General features: G+C 43.2%; 1 protein-coding gene across 2 annotated transcripts in view; it reads left to right on the forward strand.

The window, feature by feature from the left end:
• The first annotated feature begins 5,194 nt into the window (after positions 1-5,194).
• XPO6 (exportin 6) overlaps positions 5,195-23,472 on the forward strand; it is a 112,676-nt gene continuing 94,398 nt past the window's right edge. For both annotated transcript variants that reach the window (XM_081132718.1, XM_081132717.1), the window contains exon 1: positions 5,195-5,829. In XM_081132718.1, coding sequence (XP_080988844.1) covers positions 5,827-5,829 — 3 coding nt within the window. In that variant the 5' untranslated portion in view covers positions 5,195-5,826. The remainder of the gene's footprint in view (positions 5,830-23,472) is intronic.

Below are 23,472 nucleotides of genomic sequence, written 5' to 3' on the forward strand. Positions count from 1 at the left end.
CTGGGTCTCTTCCCTTTGCACCCGGGAGTCCTGTTCCCTCTTCTCTACCCAGCCCTGTGCCCAGGAGGTTGGCCTCTATGAACGACATCACCAGGCTCCCTTGTTCTCTGGCTTCCAGTTGGATTTGTCCAATGGGGAGCCCCAGGAGGAGATAGAGGGAGGGAAGGCAGTGAGGTCAGAGGATTTATCACATTGGCTCCCTCCCTGCAGGGTTGCCATGGCTGGCTGCTTCCCTCAGCTGCCCTCACATGATTCTCCCATGCCAGATTCTGGCAACTGTTCCTCCTCTTGGCCCTTCAGGTCTAGGGGGTACTAATTGTCCTCTAATTAGACGTGGGGTACTCTGTTATCCTGTGTAGGTTTCCTTACACACTGCCCTTTTGGAATAGCCCCCTTGCCAATTCTTTACATTCTGATTAGAGTTCCTGATAGAACCTGACTGATCAGGTATCTACTTGATCAAGTAGGCACTAGTATTGTTTCTACTTTATGGATGAGAGAACAGGTGCAGAGAGGTTAGGCAAGAATCTGGTAACAGAGCTGCAAAGATTTTAAAAGGCCTTGAATGCCAGGTTAAACAGAATATTTCCTTCACCTATAGAGGGTGCCAGACACTCACCCTTTTTCCTTCTTTTATTAAATCCATTGTGAGTGATACTGTTATTTTTATGCCTGTTGAGAAATCAACAAGATTCCTCAATTGCAAAATGAGAGACTTCTCCAAGCTCTGATAGCCTTGCAGAACTGTGGTGGGGCTTAGAGAAATCTTGGCCATTGAAAGATCTCTTTTTGAGCTGGGGGTGGGGCATGTGAGCAAGGTCCAGCCAATCAGAGCATCACACTCCCCGTGGTCACAGTGATTGGTTTAGGAGTGATCCAATCAAAGCCAAACGGATTATTTTCCTAGAATATTTGAAGGAAAGGCATGATCTCTTCTCTCTACCAGGCTTCAAACTGGGCAAAGATAAAGCCTGGATGTGCCAGGGCCCACCATGTGGATAAAAGACCCCCCCCAATCAGGGAAGCAGAACCAAGAAGTGGAGAGAAACTGAGTCTGATGATATCCTTTCAGAGCCTGAACCCAGCTATGTCCAAAATCCACACAACCCTTTGGATGACTTTCATACATGAGACAATATAGTTCCTTTTCCCCTTATGACAGAGTATCAACTCTGGAGTCCCAACTTTGTCACTTGCAGTGGAAATAGTTCTAACACAGTGGAAGACAGTTCAGAGTAGGAAGAGGAGAAGGGACTCTATAGCAGTCAGGCAAACTTCTATTCTTCCAGCAAGACCCAGTTGAAATGTTACCATTTTTGTTCAACCTTCCAACTACTTTCCCTGCCATAGCTAGTTGCTCCCTTCCCCTTCTTGTGCGTGTAGAAGGTTTGTACACACCTCTATTACAGCATCTCTTACACTGTGCTGTAATTGTATCCTCAGGTGAGGCAGTGCACAATTTGCCTGAATCTTATGCTTTTGGAACTCTCAGTTTTTGAGAAAGCATGGCACAAAATTGTTACTAACTCATTGAAAGTTTGTTGTACAAATAACTGAGACTAGGCAGTAGTAGTAGGAATGGGCAGGGGAGATGGATGGGGGCCATCCCTGCAGTGCCAACAAAAAGTAATAGCAGTCTTAAATCTCTTTTTGGAATAGATAGTCTTGATATTAATATTAATAACAAAATGTTATTCAGTTGACTTGGACAAAATCCCTGGAGTAAAATTAGTAATAGTGGTGATTTATTGTATGACTTATGTGCCAGGTGTTTTGTGTACATTAAATTTAATCTTCACTCCAGCCTGGCAATGGAAGTATGGTGGACATGTGATGACCCCACCAAATCTGCTTTATTCTGGGGAAGTGAAATCAACTCCAAGGGATGTTTTTGTTTTTTTTTTAATATGTTTTTATTGATTAAAAAAATGTTTTTATTGATTTTAGAGAGAGGGGAAAGTAGAGAGAGAGAGAGAGAGAAAACATCAATGAGAGAGAAATATTGATCGGGGGAGTGAGCTCACAACCCAGGCATGTGCCCTGACCGGGAATCAAACTGGTGACCTCTTGGTGCATGGGACGACACTCAACCAACTGAGCCACACCAGCCGGGCCAGGGGATGATTCTTTAAGCTAATCACAGCAATTCCATCTTCTTCCACAGTGGCTAGTTCAGGGATGCACAGGTCTGGGCCAATTAGGATCAGCAGGATAAAGCTTGCTGCCATGAGAAAGGGTGTGAGAAAATGTGCTCCTTCTTGTTGGATGTGAATGAGAAAGTTTGTGACCCTGGCTTTTCCTGGAAGTCATCTTGAGGACATGGAGAAAAGCAGAGCCAAGAAAATCCTAGAGGAATGGATCCAGGGCTCTCATCATTTCCAGCTGGAAGCTGACCTATCTCTGGATGCCCAGCTATGGGAGTTATATGAGCAAAACACACATCTCTAATTCAGTCTGAGTTGAGTCTCTGTTATTTCGTCCAATCGATACCATTGTAATGAACCTAGTTATGAATAACTGGAAAGGAGCAAAGGGAAGGCCAAGTATTATAAGCATGTCATTTGTGCAGCTTTGCCAGGAAACTGTAGTTTAACACTCCCTAGGAAGCCACCGGTCTATTCCCCTCTGCAGAACACTGGGGAAAGGGACTGAACAGGGTGGAGAATAGATGCTTACCCAGTGAAGTCTGGGTGAAACAGGGAAGGTACTTGCCTGCCTGTCACACCTGGGGACAGGTCATTGGAGCCAAGAGAGCGTGCCCCCTGCAACAAGAGTCCCAAGAGCAACCAAAAGACACAAGAAGCAAGAGCACAAGTGAGAATACTTCTTTGTGTGTGTGTTTTGTTTTTTTTAAATATATCTTTATTGATATCAGAGAGAGGAAGAGAGGGGGGAGAGAGAGAAACATCAACGATGAGAGAGTCATTGATCGGCCGCCTCCTGCACACCCCCAACTGGGGATAGAGCCCACAACCCAGGCATGTGCCCTGACCCGGAATCGAACTGTGATCTCCTGGATCCTAGGTCGACATTCAACCACTGAGCCACGACCGGCCGGGCAGAACATGTCTTTGTTTAAGGGATTAAATATCTCAAATTTTCCTGTGCTTGCAGTGGCCACGCCTACTCTGGCTCCTGCATTTGTCCACATGGCTCATGGCGACGTGGACCCCACACAATAGACTAATGGACTGCAACTGGCCTGATGCTAAACCAGACCCAATTCCAGCATGGAAAAGAAACTTTGGACCCTGGCTTTGCTTCTAGCTCTACTGAATCCCCAGCTGCCATCTTCCAGGACTGGATTAAGGGAAGTGGGACTTTGCAAACCCAGACGTGTAATTCTACACAAATAAAAAATCCCTCATCCTCCTGTGTGAGTCTCAGGAAATTCTTTTTCTAAAGGTATTGTAAGGACCCCACCCCAAGCACCCAGTGGGGAACAGGATACCCCACTTCCACTGATAACACAATTACACAGTGAGGAAATCAAGACTTTGATAGTAATGTGCTCAACAGACCTCAGCTTGTGCTAAGGGCTGGGGACCTACTACCAATGATCTCATCCAAAAGCTTTTGCTCACCCTAGCTGGTTTGGCTCAGTGGTTAGAGCATCAGCCTGCTGACTGAAGGGTCCTGGGTTTGATTCCGGCCTCGGTTGCAGGTGTGTGCAGGAGACAACCAATTGATGTGACTCTCTCACATTGATGTTTCTCTCTCCCTTTCACTCTCTCTGAAAAGCAATGGAAAAAAATATCCTTGGGTGAGAATTAAACAAACAAACAAAATAACAAAAGTCTTTGCTCATCCCACTAAACTGAGCCAAGAAAGGACAAGTCACTTGGCCTCAGTCCTGAGGTACCTGCTTACCTCTGAGATGGCCTCTCTTGTACTTGCAGATTCTAGAGAACCTAGAATATTCGATGTCTCCTCTCTCTGACTAGCAAACTACAACAACATTTCTTTTAGGCTACAGCTTAAATAAATGTCACTTCCTGATCACCTTCAACCCAACCCTCAAGATCAGCTTCGATCCCTTGGCTATTAACTCTCATGGTGGTGGTCTGTATTTTTCTTTCATGCTTTATCACAATTACAAGGGATTACTTGTTATATAATACTATTAAAATATTTTGTCTCTCTATTCCATAACCCCATAAGGGCACAGTCTATCTGTTTTGCTCAGCACTGACTCCTCAGAACAGTTGTTGTCACTTAGCGGGCAACAATAAATATTTGATGAAAGAATAAGTGAGAGCTTTCTGTGGCCACGAGCTGTATCGGAGGTTCTCCCAGTGCGGCCCCCGGACCTGCGGCATTAGCATCACCTGGGAACTTGTTAGGAATGTAAATTCTTAAGCCCCACCCCAGACCTACTGAATTAGAAACCCTGGGAGTGGGCTCAGAGGACAGCAGGCCCGCGGCCGCGTGATTCCGATCCCGGCTGGAGTCTGCCGGCCGCCGGGTCACTCAGGTTTGCCCCAGGCCAGGCAGTGGGCACCTTAGCAGCACCTCTGCTGCTAGGGATCGTTTCCTGCTTCTATTTCTTAAAATCGACACTTTCAGGAGTAAAGTGGGTTGGAGCACAGGAACAGGAGCCCCCCACATTCTTTGCCGGCCCAGGGCCCAGGACCCCTGAGCTGCGCTCCTTCTGCTTTGACCGCGCTTCCCACGCCTGGCTTTATCCTTCGGGTCTCGGTTTACATTTCCCATCCCTCCCTTCCGTGGGTTGCGTTCACATTACTCACAGCATTCCTCGTTTCTTACAATTAATTATTCATTGGCTCTTTCCCGATTGCCTCCTGAGGGCAGAGGCTACGGCAGCCTCGCTTCTGGCGCTAGTCCTGGCACCCACGGCCGAGCCTGGGCCGCAGCAGGGCTAAAATGTGTGTGGACCGAACGGGCGTGAGCTGTACCGGGGCAGAGGCTGCGTGCCGCTGACTGCCAGCCGGGCGCTTGGCACGTAAAAGGCGCTTCCTAAAGATCTGCGGAATGAATGAGCGAACGCAGCGAAAGAGAAAGCGCCGCTTCGCGGAGCAGGAGGGCCCGGCGCCCTTCACCAACATGGCGCCCGCGCGGGGCGGGGCCAGCGGGAGGGCGGGGCCAGCGGGAGCCGTCAGGTGCAGCCCCGCCCTGCGTCCCCCCGCCCCCCGCCTGATTCCGGATTGGTCCGGTTCCAGCGCCGCAGCCCGGCGGCCGCGCCGTGGGGCCACGCCGGGCGCTCGCCACTTCCGGCGCGTTGGGGCTGTTGGTTGAGGGCGGCCGCGCGGTGCAAGCGGAGGGCTCCGGGTGGACGCGTGCAGGGATGCTCCGGAGGGCGGCGGTGGCGGCCGTGTGGGCTGAGGCGGCGAGGACAGCGCGGGCCACCGGGCCTCTCGCCTGAGCCGGCCCCTCGGGCTGCTCCGCCGAGGCCCCTTCAGCTTCCGCCCCTTCAGCCTCAGGGCCGGGCCCGCCTCTGCTTCTGAACGCGGAGGCCGGGGAGCCCCTGCCTGGGCCCGGAACCTCCCGTCGGGGGTCGGGCCCGGGCGGGGGGCCCCGAGCTGCCGCCCTCCTCGCCGGCCTCCGAGCCCTATTTCCTGCTTTTTCAGTAACTTGGGGAGGGGCGGGGGGGTCTTGATGAATTTTTCTGGGCGGCCCCGATGAGGCGGGCCAGGGGGCTGCGCTCTTTTTAGAGGGTCCCCGCGGGGCCCGGGTGGGGAAGCGGTTCTCTTTGCATGGGCGGGGGACTTCCCGAGTCTGCCGCGATCATGACCTGAACTGTGCGTGCGGGACGTGTCCGAAGCCCGAGAGCCAGCTCATCTGAGCCACCCCTTCCCCCGGCCAGCCATGGTAAGTGGGGTCCCAGCCCCTTCCCTCCCTGAGTGCGCAGCCTGAGGTGGGAGCGGGCCCCGGGACTGCTGAGCCATCGCTTCTCCCTGGGGCGGGGAGAGGCGCGTGCGGATCAGGGCAGTGACATGCGTGCAGGGTTTGCAAGCCCCGGCTCCCATCCCCCCATGGATGTCACTTGGACGGAGAGGGACCTGAAAGCGCTGTAGGCACAACTGTAGCATCTGATGTTTACCTCTCTTAGAGTGTAGCTCATTATGACAGTAGCTATCATTATTTTTTTGAGGGCATACTATGTGCCAGGCCCTGTGCTAAGTGGTTGATAAGTATTATTTAATTAGCACACCAACTCTCTTCTGAAGTGGGGAGACTGAGGCACAGAACCAGTTCAAGGTCACCCATAAGTGACAGTGGCACGATCTGAACCCAGGTGGTCTGACTTCAGAGCTCCTGTTAGATGCAACACACAGAACTTGTAGGGGTCTTGTAGGTTTATACGTGGGGAAACAGGGTTTGTGATTTGCAGAGGTTAACTTACCTAGATAATAGCAGTCAGGAATGGTGCTTTCTTTTGAAACCCAGTCTGCTCTTCTTCCTGCCACACGCTCTGGCCTTTTCTTTGTAGTGTCTGGAAAACTATTCATCTTTCCAGATCCAGCGCAGAAGCTGCTTCTGAAGATACTTTCCACATTTTCCCGACCCGTAGCCACTCTCAGTACTCCCATAGATTTGTTAAGCATTTATCTTTTGCCATTGTAATTGTGTCTGAGCCTTATCTGTCTACTGCAGAAGACTCGGCTCCCTTAAAGATGAAATTGTCTGAACCTTTATGTGCCCTAGCTCTTGGCACATAGTAGGCCATGGGGAGTGGTTGATGGCCCAGCCTGTGTGTGAGCACCTCCAGTGACAGGAGTGTTCTTAAGGCTGCCATTTACCCCTGCCAAGTTAGTGGTTTAGTTGAGAAAGGAATACAATGACATCTTCTGTGCTACAGATGTTCAGGCCAGTGCGATTTTCAAAACATTCAAGGAGCCTATAGGTAGTGTGTTCAGGATCTGGGCATAGAAAGAAGACCTAAGGCATAGCCCTTGTCTTCATGGGGCCTACAACCAGTCAGATACAATACACCATTAATACTGAGCAGATACAGTGGATACCATCTATAGTATAGTGGCAGATCAGTTAAGCTCTCTGAGCCCCACTTTCCTTCCTCATCTGTAAAATGTAGAGATTGAAACTCTAATGAATAATCTGAAGGTATGAGATAGAACATTTAGTGAGTGATAAAGTAGTGCTGAGTAGTCCTTCATTTATTCTTTCAATGAAATTTTTTGTTTTCATTTTTAAACTGTAAAAAATACATAATATGAAATTTTACCATTTGAACCATTTTAAGTATACAGTTTAGTAGTTTTAAGTGCATTCACATTGTTGTGCATCCATCCCCAGAACTTTTTTCCAAAACAAACTGTACTCATTAACCTCTAACTCCCTTTATTCCCTTCCCCAGCCTCTGGAGACCGCTAGTCTGCTTTGTCTCCCTTGACTGTAGGTACCTCAGATAAGTGGAATCCTACAGTATTTGTCCTTTTGTGACCGGCTCATTTCACTTAGCACAGTGTCCTTGAGGTTCATCCATGTTGTAGCATGTGCCAGAATTTCCTTCCTTTTTAAGGCTGAGTGATACTCCATTGTGCATGTATGCTGCATTTTGTTTATCCACTCATCTGTTTATGGACACCTGGATTACTTCCACCTTTTGGCTACTGTGAGTAATGCTGCTGAGAACATGGGCATACAGATCTTTCAGTGAATTTTAAGTACCCACTATATGCCAGGCTCTAGGGAATGTCAGATTAACCAAGATAGACACATTCCTCCCCTCAGGGAGCTTTGGGACCCCTGGGGAAAATTTTATTGGTTATTGACTAAGCTAGCCAAGCAACCTTGTATTTAGGTTTCATTTCAGTTGGTACTCAGGAGAGCATTGTGAAATGACCACCTGAGCAATTAATTAGCAAAGTAATAGCTGACTTTATAGTCTGGTCTATATTTATGACCAACACGTACATTTTTTTCCTGAAGTAAGTTTTGAGTTATATTTTAGCACATAGGGTTAGCAGGACCATCTAATTACTTCCTTTCTACATCATACCAGGTGTTCATCTGAGGTGTCCCAGGGTCTTGGGTAGAGGCAAAGCAGGCTTGTCCCCCAAAATGCAAGGAAGCTGCTGCCTGGTTTGTGTATTACAGGAGGAGAGTCTTTTCCCTGGGATCACAGCTCATTATTTATTCTAGGAACTTTTTCCTCTTCATTTCCTACTGACAGTTTAACTTTTAAGAGTATTAGTTGTCATATGTTTGAGTCTTTGTAATATTTTTTATTAAAACTTTAGTTAAGATGACATGACATGGTTCCCGTGGTGAAATTACCTAGTAGGCCAGAGCTTTTTAGTGCCTTAGTTTAGTCATTTATGAAATAATTTACTGACTTCTTGCATCAAGCTTAAAATCCTAGGTACTGTGGACACTATATAACATAATAGTTAATGTTTATAGGCCTTAGCATATGCCAGGCATTTTGCATATATTAACTCATTTACTCTTCCAAACAATGACAGGAGATAGAGGCTATTTTTATTTCCCATTTTATTGATGAGAACATCCAAGGCCCAGAGAGGTTAGGCAACTTTTCAGGGTCATTCTGCAACCATGTGATGGAACTGGGATTCAAGCCCAGGCAATTTGGCTCAGGAGCTCGTGCTCTTAACTGTTAAACTTTCACTCCAGAGGAGTAATATTGCCCCTGCCCTCTAGGAGACAGTTTAGTGAGGAAGATGGGACATATATTCTGATAATTGCAAGAGACTGTGATAAGGGTATTACAGAAGGATGCATTGGTACAAAGGTAGCATATCTGGGGGAGATTAACTGAGGAGAAGGGTTTGGGGAGGCTTCCCAGGAGGAATATTTGAGTCTTGAAGGATTAGGAAGAGTTTGACAGTTGAATAAGGTGAAAAAGGGCCTTCCAAGTAAAAGTTGTTTGCAGATAGTTCCAAAGATCAGATACATATCAGTAAAGACAATAGAAAATGATAGGTATAAAGGGAGAGTGAAGGAAGGAACTAACATTTATTGAGTGCTTAGGGCTTTTTAGGGCTTTATATCCGTACATACATGTGCTACTCAAACATTAATTTTTTTCCTCATCATAAATACTTTTACCCTTATTTTCCTTGCCAGCAGCTGCCCTATTTCTTTGTTCCCCTTTGCAACAATGCTCCAGAAAAGTGTGGTCTTTAAGTGGTTATCCTCCATTCTCTGTTAAGCTCACTTGTCAAGGTCCCTCTCTACACCATTTGTAAATGCAGTGGTTGGTTCTCAGTTCTCATCTTGATCTGTCAGTAGCATTGGACAGGGTGAACACTCCCCCTTCCTTAAGTCTTCACTGGGCCTCTAAGACACTAAGATGTGCTTTTGTTTTTCTTCCATCTAACTGGCTTTCCTTCCTCATCTCACTGATCTTTGAACAGCTGGGGTGCCCTAGGCCTCAGACCCAGTGAGCTTCCTAGTGCAGACCTCTCTCCTCAGCAGCAGTCCTCGTGTATGCAGCTGCTTACTTGACATGCATGCTTGTTTGTCAGGCACTTCAAATGTAACATGTCTCAAACTCAACTCCTTATCTTTCCCTCTAAGTCTCCTCCACCCACAGCCTTCTCTGTGTCATCTGAAGTAGTTCCATCCTTCTAGCTGCTTGTGCCAAAAACTTGGAATCATCCTTGACCTTTCATACCCTGCATCTGATTGTATCAGGAAAGCCGATCGTTTTCTGCCTTTGAAATGTTGCCAGGATTTTATCACTTACTCCCTCCCCTGCTACCACTCTAGTTCAGGCCTTCATCATCTCTTGACTGGATTATGGCAGTTGTCTCCTATCTGTTCTCCTAGCTTCTAACCTTGCCCCTTTATAGACTGTTTTCAGCATAGTGGCCTCAGTGATTCTTTGAAAAATCTAAGGCAGTTCATTTCTTTGCTCTGTTCCCATGGCTCCTCACCTCACTAGAGCAAAGCCAGGAGCAGCCCTCATGCTCCTGCATGACCTGCTGTGCCCTCCATATTCTGCCCCATGGTTACACGCTGAACCCATCTACTACTTTCCCTGTGGCTCACTCGGCTCAACTACCTTGGCCTCTTTGCTGTTCTTTAGATTCTAGGTGTGTTCCTGCCTCAGGACTTTGGCCCCGTTTTTGCCTCTGTTTGGATTACACTGTTGCTTAGATAGCTGCAGGACAAGTTTGACCTGCAAGCCTTCTCAAGAGACACCTTCCCAACGAGGCCTATCTTTACTAATCTATTTAAAATTACTATCCCACTCCAGAACTCCCAGTCCTTCATATGCTGCTTTACTTCTTTCCTGTAGCATTTACAATTTGTAAACATTTTATATACTAAATGTTATTTGTGAAGTCTGTTTTTTTAAATCTCCTTCTGCTAAATGATTAACAACATAATGCTAAAAATCTTTGCTTACTGATGTGTAACAAGAGTCTAGAACAATTCTTGGCATAATAGTTAAACTGTGGTAGGAAAGCTGTGGAGGTCTTGGGTGTTTAAAGGGGGCTTTAGAGAGAGGGAATAAGCTAGTTTCCCTATGATGAATAGAACTTGTAGTAAGAGGATATTCCAGAAGAGAAGGTGTAACAGTGTATAATGTTAAGGAAGGCTTTTGTGAAGAAGAAGTTGGAGAGAAGACTATAAAGGAAGTTTATGGCTACATTATGGAGGGCCTCCGGGACTGCTTTAGGGAATTGGACTTTTGCTTTTTGGCTGGTTTTTCCTTAAAGGAAAACTAATTTATCTGCCATGTATAGGTTAGATTGGTTTGGGAAACCAGATATGACACCATGTTTGGATGGATGTGCCCAAAGGCCTGTCTTTGGATGTGGAATTAGGAGTGGAGAGGAAGAGTAGGAGAGTTGTCACTTAAAACTCTGACTGGTTCCAGATTCAAGGGGTGAAGAAAAGGGGAAAGCTCAAGCTGATTTTGGAAGCCTCTAACCTGGCAATTGGGAATAGTGGGAAATTTATTAATTGGTGATTTAGATTTGGTGGGGATAGACAAGATGATAGATAAGGAAACTGACAGGAAGATGACACGAGATGGGCCATGTGCTGATAAACTAAGGGATCTGTAGGTAGGTGGGCAGTTGCTGCTGTTGAGATGAAGGTAACTGGCATTGGTCACGACAAGGATCTTGACGATTTTAGATAGTTGGACTGTGGACATACTTGTCCAAGTCAAGATGTGACAGCACAGCCTGGGGTAAGGACGGAGGGAATTCCTGAACATGTAGCCTCTACGTTTTCAAATCTGTTCCCTTTTTTCCACCAAGGTTCATTCCACAGGCACTGCAGACTGACTTTCTGTCTTCACTATGTTTCAAGATCACCTATAACCTTTGTGCTGAATCCAACATGAAGAGCCCCTTTTCAGTCCTATGCCATCTGACTTTTCCTCTTGGCCTTTAACAACAGCTGGTCTCCTCCCCCCCCCCCCCCCCCCCCCCCGCCCCGAAACACTTTTGTTCCTTGGCTCCCTTGGCTTCCGTGATATTACTCTCATGGCTTAGTCTCCCTTGATTTTCTTTCTCATAGCTTCAGCCATAACCTGTGTACTAATGAGAACTCAGCGTCTCTCTTCAGCCTTTGATATCCCCCTTAGTATCCTGTAGACATCTAATCAAACATGTCTAACCAAAGCCATCATCTTCCCCTCAGGTTAGCAACCTCCTCTCCATGCCCTAGTTCTGTTAATGACCTTATTCACACAACACTCAGATAATAAACCTGAGTCATCTTTAACTTCCCCTTCCCCTTTAGTTCGCCCCTTGTAGACCTGTTGATGTGGCTGCTGACTTACTTGTCTCTTGACCCTGGCCTTTCCCTCCATTCTCTCCACTTTGGTCAGGCTGTTGTCTTTTGCTTTCACTGTGTTGTCTTGACAGCTTCCAGGTCTTCCTCCACTGCTCTGTCTTCTGTATTCCTGCCAGAGCTACCTAATGAAACTCAGATGTGGTCATGCCATTTGATGCCCCCATTGCTGTCAGAGATCACATTTATATCACAGCACAGAAGTGGGAAGCAGATGGCCCTGGATTTCCACAATTTCACTTTTAGTCTTCTTAATAAGGATGAATATGATTTATTAAATGTTTAAAGTGATTTATTTGGAATATCTTTTAGACTTCCCAAATTATATCTTGTTCTCTAGCCCCAACAAATCGCTTTTCAGAACACTGAGTACACTTTCATACTTTGCTCAATTCTGTTCCCTCCGCTTGAATGTCCTTTTCTTCATTTTTTGTTTGTTTTTTAAATCTTTATTGATTTCAGAGAGAGGAATGGAGAGGGAGAGAGAGAGATAGAAATATCAATGATGAGAAAGAGTCATTGATTGGCCCCGTCCTGCACACCCCCGACTGGGAATGGAGCCCGCAACCCGGGCATATGTGCCCTGACCGGGAATAGAGCCGTGATCTCTTGGATTCTAGGTCAGTGCTCAACCGTTAAGCCACGCCAGGCTGGGCCTTTTCTTTGTTTTTTAGATGAGACCTTACCTACCATTTCTGGGTCACCATAAACATAACCTCTTTGAGGCTTTCTAGCCAATGGTTTCACATTTATCATCTTTGATTATAGTTGGGTCTGTTTTTTCCCTTTTATTATTTTGATTTATTTGTTTTTATTGTATAAGATTTATAAAGCTACTTTCTTGTAGTGTCAAACAGTTTAGAAGTTGGAAGAGCAAAATGTTAAACTCTTCCATCCTTTCCCTTCACTCCCTTCCCTTCCCTCCTACTTAAAGCCTGGGAATGGGATTAGTTCTCTCTCTTTAAGAGCCCCTATCAGCCCGACTGGGTATGGGTCAGCGGTTGAGCATTGACTTAGAATCCAGGAGATAGAGGTTCAATTCCTGGTCAGGGCACGTGCCCTGGTTGTGGGCTTGACCCCCAGTTCCAAGCATGCAGGAGGCAGCCAATCAATGAGGACTCTCTCATCGTTGACATTTCAGCTTCCCCTCTCCCTCTCCCTTCCTCTCTCTGAAATCAATAAAGATATATTAAAAAAAAAAGTCCATATCAGCCCCTGGCCAGGCTGCTCAGACGTTCGATTTCTTTATGCATTTCAGGTCAGCCCATTAGAATTAGCATATGCAGTAGTTCATTTACATTAGAGCAGCCTGCCACTGTTTTATATGAAGGTTGTAATGAACAGGATCTCTGGTATCAGGCTCCCTGGAATGTTATAAAGGTATTTTATGAGCTAAATGCAGCTGGGGGAAAAAAAAATCAATGGTTTCTAAAATGGCTAATAAACAGGCCTGGGAAGATTTTTTTTTTGAGTAACAACTGGATAGTTTTAATAAAAATGACTTGTGTTCATTACAGAATCAAGCTGTATCAAAAGTTATAAAGAACATGGCAAAAAAGAAATCACCCCAAATCCTACTGCTTTAAACTATGATTAACGTTATCTAAATATTCCATCCATCCATCCATCTATCCATGGATAAGGGGAGTGGATACCTTATCTAAGTAAATACTTTTATTAAAATGATTTTGCTGATTTTTTGGGTCATGCTAGTTTAAAAGAAAAATCAGTTTACTATCACATTTTAAAAAGCTATACTTTTTGAAATACAGAGTATCCCCCAAAATGTATACACACACTTTAAATAATCGTAAAGGCAGTGTTTATTAAAATACATTTCATTTTCAAAATTGAGCTCTCAGTAGTTACAGTGTGTATACATTTTTTTGGGGACACCCTGTATATAGACACAGGAAGTTGCAAGACAAGTACAAAGAGTCCTGTGTACCCTTCACGCAGATTCCCTTAATCATGACATCTTTTACAGCTCTGTGTAGTATCAAATCCAGGAAATTGGCATTGGTACATATCAGTTATTAACTAAACTAGACCTTATTCAGTTTTCACCGTTTTTTAACCTACATTCATATGTGTGTATAGTTCTGTGTAGTTCATTCCATATATCGATCAATTTATGTAACCACCACGGGAATCAAGGTACAGAGCTGCCCCATCATCACAGAAGAACTCCCTCTAGCCTAATTCTCTTTGTGTTTGTAGTCTCCCTCCCTCTCTCCTAGCAGCCACCAATTCTCCATTTATACTTTTGTCACTTTGAGAATGGTATATGAATATAATCTGTCATGTGTAACCTGAGATTGACTTTTTTTTACTAAGCATAAGGCCCTTGAGGTCTATCCATCTCATTTGAATTTAATAGCAGAAAAATGAAACAAGTGAAACTGAAAAAGAAATTATCAAATTTTAAATAAATCTTTGCTTTAATAATTATTAGCTCTTTTTTTTTTCCTGTTAATCCTTATCTGAGGATATTTTTTCCATTAATTTTTTTAGAGTGGAAGGGAGTGGGAGAGACAAACATTGATGTGAGAGAGACACATCTATTGGTTACCTCCGCATGTGCCCTGATTGGGCCTGGAGATTGAACCTGCAACTGAAGTACATTCCCTTGACCAGAATCGAACCCAAGACCCTTCAGTCCCACACTCTAACCACTGAGCAAAAATTATTGCTAGGGCAATAATTACTAGCTCTTGATAAATCCCTGTAGATTAAGGAAAAAGATTATGAAAAAAATTAAGAATATGGCATCATTTTGTATAAATACATGTATGTATTCCATGTTTCAGTTCTAGGCAGTATCAGTATACTTCATGATAGGAAAAATAAAATTTGTTCTCCTTCCACTTTCTCCTCTTCACCCTTGATTATTTTACTTTGTCAGTATCTTTAGAGCACTTATATAGCCTGGTCTATATCCCCAGTTTTCTCAGTATTTAGTCTTAGTTTTATATTTTAAAGGATTCAGTGGTCTCTACTGGTTCTTCTTTTTTTAATATGTTTTTATTGATTTCAGAGAGAGGAAGGGAGAGGGAGGGAGATAGAAACATTAATGATGAGAGAGAGTCATTGATCAGCTGCCTCCTGCATGCTCCCTACTGGGGATCGAGCCCACAGCTCAGGCATAAGTGGGAATTGAGCTATGAGCTGGTTCATGGGTTAATGCTCAACCACAGACACATCAGCTGGTCTGGTTCTTTTTTTTAAATCGTCACCTGAGGACATGCTTTTACTGATTTTAGAGAGAGAGGAAGAGAGAGGGAGAAAGAAAGAGAGAGAGAAACATCGTGGGAGAGTGAAACATCTATCAGCTGCCCTTGGCATGTGCCCCAACCGGGGTTCAAACCCACATCCTGGTTACATGTCCTGACCAGGAATTAAACCCTCAGCCTTTTGGTGTACGGGTGACACTCCAGCCAACTGATCCACACTAGCCAGGGTCCCACTGGTTCTTTTAACTGTAGTCTTTTCATATCTGAATTCTTTGATTCATCTCACTGTTGGCTAGGTTTTATTGTCAACTTCTAAAAAGGGTGCCTTATTTGGTGAATTAAGAAAGTCTGCCTGCCTGCCTTTATACTTGAAGGACATCTTGGCTAGGTATCAAATTATTGGGTTGCACTCTTTCCCTCAGATCTTGTAGACATTGTTACACCATCTGGGCTTGAATGTTTTGTTGACACTTTAATGCATTCATTAACCGATACTTTTTTCCGGAAGAGTTCATTGTTGCTAGATTCCCTGAATTATTTCATGTTTGAAAAAGTCTGTTGTCCTTATCCATACATGGCAGCTGGGCTGGGTATTACAATACTCATGGGTGTACATTATTTTCCTAAGAAGTCTGTAGCTGTTTCTCACTGTTTTCTGTCATCAAATGATGTGTGGAAAAATTTGGTTAGTGTAATTTGTATAATGCTCTCCCTTTACTTCAGTGAGGTATAATTTGGCTTTTTTGCATGGTTGCTGAAAGAAACCTATTTTGCTGAGGTTCAGTAACTCAATTAAGATATCTCTTAGCATGTATCATTCTTTTTTCATTTTTCCCTGGAACATGATATGCCTGCTTTAATGTATTTACCTAGTTTCTTAATGTTGGTTATTTCAGATTTAGTACTACAATGAACACATCGAATATATATTTGCCCATTTTGTGAGATCGTAGTTATTGATAAATTAGTGGAAGTAGAATTGTGGGGCAAATGGTACATGTATTTAAAAATTCTGGTAGAGCCCTGGCTGGCGTGGTTCAGTTGGTTGGGGTCATCCTGTGTACTGAAGGGTTGCCGGTTCAATTCCAGGTCAGGGCCCATGACCAGGTTACGGGTACGGGCTCCATCCCCGGTGAGGGGTGTGCAGGGGGCAACTGGTTGATGTTTTGATCTTGCATGGATGCTTCTCTCCCTCTCCCTTCCTCTCTAAAAATCAATACAGATATTTAAAAAAAAAGATTCTGGTAGATAGTGCTATTCCTACAAAAGTATCTTATCAGTTTATACTATCATTAATGGGATAGTTCCTATTAACCTACCTTCTGGCTAACATTAAAACTTTTTATGTGAGAGGTGAAATGACACCTCAGGAATTATATGTGCAGTCCTTTAGTTATGAGTGAAGTGGAACATTTGTTGATATTTAATTGTCATGTGTATTTTTCCTACATCAACTGACCATTCTCTGATCTTTATACATTTTTCTTTTGGGTCAGCCAACATTAAAAAAAAAAAGTAATTTGGCTGAATAATAGAATGTCGATACAGTGAGGTTTGGAATATCTTGCACATTTGTTTGAATCTTATGCTGCTGATTTTAGTCAAAATAAGAACACTAACATTTCATGTGTACTGATATTGTGGACTTGAATAAAATGATTGCCTTGGTGATAGAGCTAAATAATCTGATCGTTTTCTAAATCATCATACATTTATTTACCTTTTGTTTGGTGATCCTTGTAGTTAAGATGCATATTTCTTCCCATTTGGCTTCATGTTTATTTGTCATAACATAATGTAAGAATAGGTTTAACTGTAGGAAAGCAATTATATTGCTAGAAAGTTGCAGAGCTCACCTTGGTGAAATGATTTCTCTGGTAATCATTTGTTGCTGGTTGTTAATTGGATTATGAACCAGAGTATGAATTTCGAATGTTAAAGGATATATGAAGTAGCTTCATAAGAGAGTTTACCAATCATGAGTAGGGTTTCTCTAATTTTCCACTGCAATTCCCCCAGTGACAAAGAGAGCCTACACCTGGTTAAAGGAAGGCACCTGTCCTGGGTCTACAGAGCAGCTCTCTGTAAACCTGAAATTTCTTGAAAATCTTGGGTTGTACTTCAAACTCTTATTGTTTAAAAATCAGTATATATTCTTTTATATTTATTTTTTTTACTGACTTCAGAGAGAGGAAGGGAGAGGGAGAGAGAGATAGAAACATCAGTAATGAGAGAGTCATTGATTAGCTGCTTCCTGCACACCCCCTTCTGGGGATGGAGCCTGCAACCTGGGCACATGCCCTGACTGGGAATCGAACCTCTATCTCCTAGATCATAGGTCGATGCTCAACTGCTGAGCCACACAGGCTGGGCTCAATATATATTCTTTTTTCCTTCCTCCCCTCTTCCATTCTTTCCAACTCCAGTCTTCACAAGCCAGTTAAAGATCCAAGCACATATGCCATCTTTCAGGAAATACCATGTGGCCTCATTTCACTGTGGAGGTGGCCGGTCAATATCCCTAGAGTTCTGTGGACAGGCATACTTTACTGAGAAGTACTGAAAATCACATCCTGGTGTATCTGTAAAGGAGACTTCTTATGAGAAAAAACTTGAACACTTTTGAAAAGATCTCAAAGAATATAAGAAAACTCTTATAAGAAAATATAAGAAAAGAATCCCCCTTTATACCTCAATAGTGAACAGATGGAAAATGAAAGACAGCTTTGATTGGCATATTCTGTAGACCCTTGATATTGAACACTTGTTTTTTTTATTAGTAACCTTCAAAGCCTTTAATAAATTGTTTGCTATTTTATTTTTAAAAAATATATCTTTATTGATTTTATAGAGAAGAAAGGAGAGGGATAGAGAGATCGAAGCATCAATGATGAGAGAGTCATTGATCAGCTGTCTCCTGCATGCCCCCGACTGGGGATCTAGTCTGCAACCCGGGCATGTGCCCTGACTGGGAATCGAACCCCGATTGCCTGGATCCTGGGTCAACGCTCAACCGCTGAGCCACTGGTGATGCTCATGAAAAGATACGAGGAAGTTCAAGCTCTTAGTTAGCAAATAGAAGTTATGGATAAATTAGAGAGTAGAATGTTAAAATTTGGTGTCTTGGATCCACCTATTCTAGGTGTAGGAAAGCAGTTCCTAATATTGGGTGAGTGCTGGGCCATTGCAAACATTGCTCATTATTTAGAGAAAGTTGAAAACATACTAAGTCCTGGTGGGTATGCACCAAAATGTGTGTAATTTGTAATTCTTTACTGAAAGGAAAGTCAGGCGCTGGAAGGAAGTGTTGGTGAATTTGGGGGGCTTACTTGCAACATAGTTGCAAAATAATAGGGAATTCATTTGTTTTACCCCTGTTGAATGCAAGCATGGAAAAGGGTGAATAGAAGTTATAGAAGTTTATAACTTCTGAAAGTTTCTAACCCTGCGTGAGATGTGCATGTCAGCACATAATTACAGTGTTGGGGGTTAAGTACAGAAATAAAACCTTGTAGAGGTACAACTGTACTTGGAAAAAAAAAAAGCCTGGCCAAATTGGGTATGGGAGGGCTGTATCAGGGAAGGCTTTCCAAAGGAGGTGACAGCTGAGTTGTGTTTCAAAACAGAAATGGGAAGTCACTAGAAAAGAGTTGGAGCCTGAGGTGAGGAAACAGAAGGGCCATTTGGGGCATATGGAGCCATAGATATACATGGCAAAGTGAAAAAGCTTAGTGTGTTTAGGTCAGTTCATGAAGGGGATGCCTTTGAAATGTTGAAGAGCAAGGCTTCTACTAGACAGCAGAGGTGATTTCTGTGAAGGCGACTGCTGCAGAAAGACTTTTATTTAAGTCATGGGGAAAGGAGCCAGGTACTTTATTATTGTCCAGGAAATTGTTTATCTATGTTCTGCATTCTGTTTTTAGTGAAAGACAAATTAAGCGATCTAGCAAGGATTTATTTAATTTAAATGTCTTATTTTGAGATAATTTTACAATTGCCGAAGTATTACAGAAATACTACAGGGAGTGCCTCTATATTCTTATCCCATAGGGATTTATTTAAAAACAAACAACTCCCTACCCCCAACAACAACAACAGTAACAACAACACTGCAGTAGCCAAGCCTTCCAAGATTTGGCCAGTAATTTAGCTCATTTTCTGCACCTTCTTTGTTCTAGTACTGTTTGGCAATTAAAGTAGGCACTGATGCTATCAGAAAGTCTTTTCTGCTACCTCTTGACTTTGCTTAGTTACATTTTCCTAATGTTTGGGCCCTTTCTGGTGTCGCTGAGTTGGTTGGGCGTCATCCTGTGCACTGAAAGGTTGCCAGTTTGATTCCCTGTCAGGGCACATGCCAGGGCTCGATCCCTGGTAGGGGACATGCAGGAGGTGGCTGATGTTTCACTCTCACATGGATGTTTTCTCTTTCCCTCTCCCTTCCTCTCTCTCTAAAAATCAATAAAAAATCTTTAAAAAAAAGTATTTTGGACTCTAGAGTATTTGATAAGTATAAAAAGACAATTAACCATCATCTGGTTCAACCTTTAATAACATTTTGGTTTGTTTCCCTCTAGTCTTTTATTTACTTTTTAAATATGGTTGAGATCACACTGTAGATACATTTTTTTCTTCTGCCTTTTCCACTTATCATTATAGTATAAGTGGTTTTTCCAAATCATTAAACACTTCGTAAATATTTACAATAGCTGTATAATATTACATTACATGGATTCTTAGGCATAGATTATTCTATTTTTTTGCCATTGTAAATAATATTTGATTAATGTTTTTGCAAAAAGCTTTTTCTGTAGTTCAGAAAATTGCCTTAGGCTAGATTCCCAGAAGGACCCAAGGGTATGAAGATTTTTAAAAAATGAACCTTTTATATTAAAATAGTTTTAGATATAGTATGAACACTTTTAAGATACGTCATCAGATATTTTCCAGAAAGGTTATGCCAGTTTATTCTTTCCACCAACCTGAGATAAATACACTTATCAGCATTTGGGTGGTCTTAAGAAAAACATGGCTTTTCATTGTTCCTCAGAGTCTTTCTCTTTGTAGGAAAAGTTGCCAAGTTAGATTTTATTTTTGTCTGCTAATAGGAGAGGGACCCTTTATGCTTACTTTATTACTATTTAAGTATCCTTTATACTTTAATGTATTAGAAATGGTGCCTTAACTTTCTTTCCACAGTCTTAAGTTGGTTATTTTTAAAATTGTAGTATGTAGTACAATACATACAGCATAAAATTTACCATTTAAAAATGTATAATTCCAGTAAAAAGCTCTAGCCACTCTAGTTCTACAGCTTTTTCATGACTCCAAAGGAAACCGAACCCATTAACCCCATTCCTCCTACCCCTAGCCCTGGCAACCACATATCTGCTGCTTTCTGTCTCTGTGGATATGCTTATTCTCGATATGTCATAAAAATGGAATCATATATGGCCTCAAGATCTTTTAAAGCAGAAAGAAAAGATGAATTAGATTAAAGTTTGAGTTGAATCTGTGTATTATAGTTTGAAAACTAACAATCCGGCTATGGCAACACTCTTGAATTTTGCATATTTAGTTGGTTAAGGTGTTCCATTCCTAGTTTATGGTTGTCATTGGGTAGAGAGCTACAGGCCTTGGAGTAGGACAGAACCTAAAATAGGGACCAAGACAGGAATTATCTGGTGGTGCTTGGAGAAAGAAGGCCCATGTCGTGACAGCGCATTCCGAGGCTGGGGCTATACATGGTAAATTCACAGGTGGGCAGGTCAGTGTCTTATTTTGATTAGTCTGTTAATCATTTTCCCAGAACCTGATCCCCTTGCAGGTGTGGTGGGGTGCGCATAAACCAGAAATGCAGGATCAGAGCTTAGGGATTCCTCTATCCCCATGTAGGCGGTGTCCTAACTCATTTTATTTCCTTCTGAGAGAGAGAGACAGAGACAGACATCGACGAGAGAGAGAGAGACATCGATTGGTTGCCTCCTGCATGCTCCCTGACCCAGGCTGGGGACTGAGTGCACAACCGAGGCATGTGCCCTTGGCTGGAAACGAACCTGGGACCCTTCAGTCTGAGGGTCAGTGCTCTAACCACTGAGCAAAAATGGCTAGGGCCTAACTAATTTTATTTATTTAAAAAAAATATGTTTTTATTCATTTCAGAGAGAGGAAGGGAGAGGGGGAGAGAGAGAGAAACACCATAGAAACATCAGTGATGAGAGTCATCGATTGGCTGCCTCCTGCATGTCTCCTACCGGGGATCGAGCCTGCAACCCGGGCATATGCCCGGACCAGGAATCGAACCATGACCTGGTTCACAGATCAATGCACACTGACCCATGCTGACTGGGCCATAACTCATATTTCAACAGTTTTTATGATTCAGCGGTTAAGGACAAGATTTTTGTAGCAAGTATTCATTAAGAAGTGTACTTCATTGATTTCGGAACATTCCTAGGTATGTGAAAAATAGTATAACCTCATGTTTAAGAGCAGAGGTTTGGGACCAGTGTTTGAATCCTGGCTCTGCCACTTACCCGGATGTGTGACTGGTGACTAGTTACTTAATCTCTCTGGGTCTCAGTTTCCTCATCTGTGCAATGGGATTATTATGAGGATTAAATTAATCATGTAAAATACTTAAGACAGTGCCTGGTGTTAAAAGTGCTAAGTCAGTGTTAGCTTGTTAAGTTATCACCATTGAATAACTATCATAGAAATGTATTCTTGAAGCCTATATGATCCTATTAACCAGTCACCCCAATAAATTTAATTAAAAAATAAAAACCAGATTAAAAAGACAGAGTTAAAATAATTCCTGCAGCAAATATTTATTAAGTGCCTGCTATGCACTAGACCCTGGGACCGTAGAGATGAATAGGAAGTAGTCTCTGCCTGTGCACTCCCAGGCTACTAGGGCACATTAGCAGGTAATTTCTCTTTTTCTCTAGTTCTTTCTTATATTTTTTTTTAAAACAAATGAGTAGTGTACAAAATTTAAATGATACAAGAGAGTGTACAGAGTATAAGCCTCTTTCTTTCACCATCTGCTGAATCCCATTCTCTTCCCTAGAGGAAGCTACCCACCAGTTTAGAAAAAGCAGTGTGTGCATGCATAGTATTACATTCCTTCCTCTTTCTCAGTCAGTAGGCAGCGTACTATACACACTGCCACACTGTTTCCTGTGCCTTTTTAAAACATTTAATTTGTATTGGATGCAGGTTCATATATACATATGTATAGAGCTTCCCTACTGTTTTTCTTTTTTTTCCCCTTTTCAATCCTCACCCGAGGATATGTTCCTTGATTTTACGGAGAGAGGAAGGAGGGAAGAGAGAGAGAAAGAACCATTGATGGAGAGCCTCCTGCATGCGCCCTGACCAGGGATCGAACCCTGAAACCTAGTCTAGTGCCCTGACTGGGAATCGAACCTGCAGCCTTTCTGGGGGATGGGCTGATGCTCCACCCGGCTAGGGTTTCCCTACTGTTTTCACAGTTTCATAGTATTCTATGGTATGGACATACCTTCTTTAATCAGTCTTTTTTTTTTTTTTTTTTAAATATGGCTTTATTGATTTCAGAGAGAGGAAGGGAGAGGGAGAAAGAGAGATAGAAACATTAATGATGAGAGAGTCATTGATTGGCTCTTCCTGTACTCTTTCTACTGGGGGTCAAGCCTGCAACCCTGGGTATGTGCTCTGACCAGAATCGAACATTGGTCTCCTGGATCATAGGTCGATGCTCAACTGCTGAGCCATGCCAGCTGGGCCTAACCAGTCTTGCTTTGATGGAAATTTAGGTGATTTCCAACCTTTTGTTTAGAAAGGTCCTTTTACATGTAAACTTTTGGAGGAAAAAGTCACAAAAGTGCACTTGCTGGATGAAGTTATCTGCATTTAAATTTTTGAGAGATGTTGCTACATCATCTTCCATTGAGGTGGCTCTAACTTATGTATTTGCCAGCACTGTAAGAGAGTGAAAGGTAAATTCAGGTCACTGTATGCAGTTCAGTGTTAGGAAGCCCAGAAAGTGACTAGCCCTGGGTAGGCTTCACAGAGGTGGTGACATTTTCAAGGAGTGACATTTTAATGTATGGGTAGAAGTTTTCCAGTTAGAGAAGAGCATTCTAGATAGAGGAAGTGACGTGTGAAGACAAGTAAAGGTTATATCGAGGAAAAGTGAGATGTTGGGTCTGGCTGACGCATAGGATGGGTGAGAAGACTAGATGCGGGAGTGTAGGGACAGTGAAGTTCAATGGGCAGACTAGAGCCAGCTGATGCAGTGATTGGATCACTCAGTGCTCAGGTGGCAGAGGCCCTGGGTGGTGGTGAGGGCCTCGTGGTTGAAAGACACTTGAGAGAATTTACAAACCAGTTTTTCAGCAACCATTTATTACCTGAAGACAGCTTTCTATTTTAGACTTGGTAGAACGTGAATCATAAAGTTCCTGGAGGGCTTTAGTGCAAAGGTGTTTTAGCGCGGGGC

This window comes from Miniopterus schreibersii (assembly GCF_964146895.1).
Source record: "Miniopterus schreibersii genome assembly, chromosome: 3".
Lineage (NCBI taxonomy): Eukaryota > Metazoa > Chordata > Mammalia > Chiroptera > Miniopteridae > Miniopterus > Miniopterus schreibersii.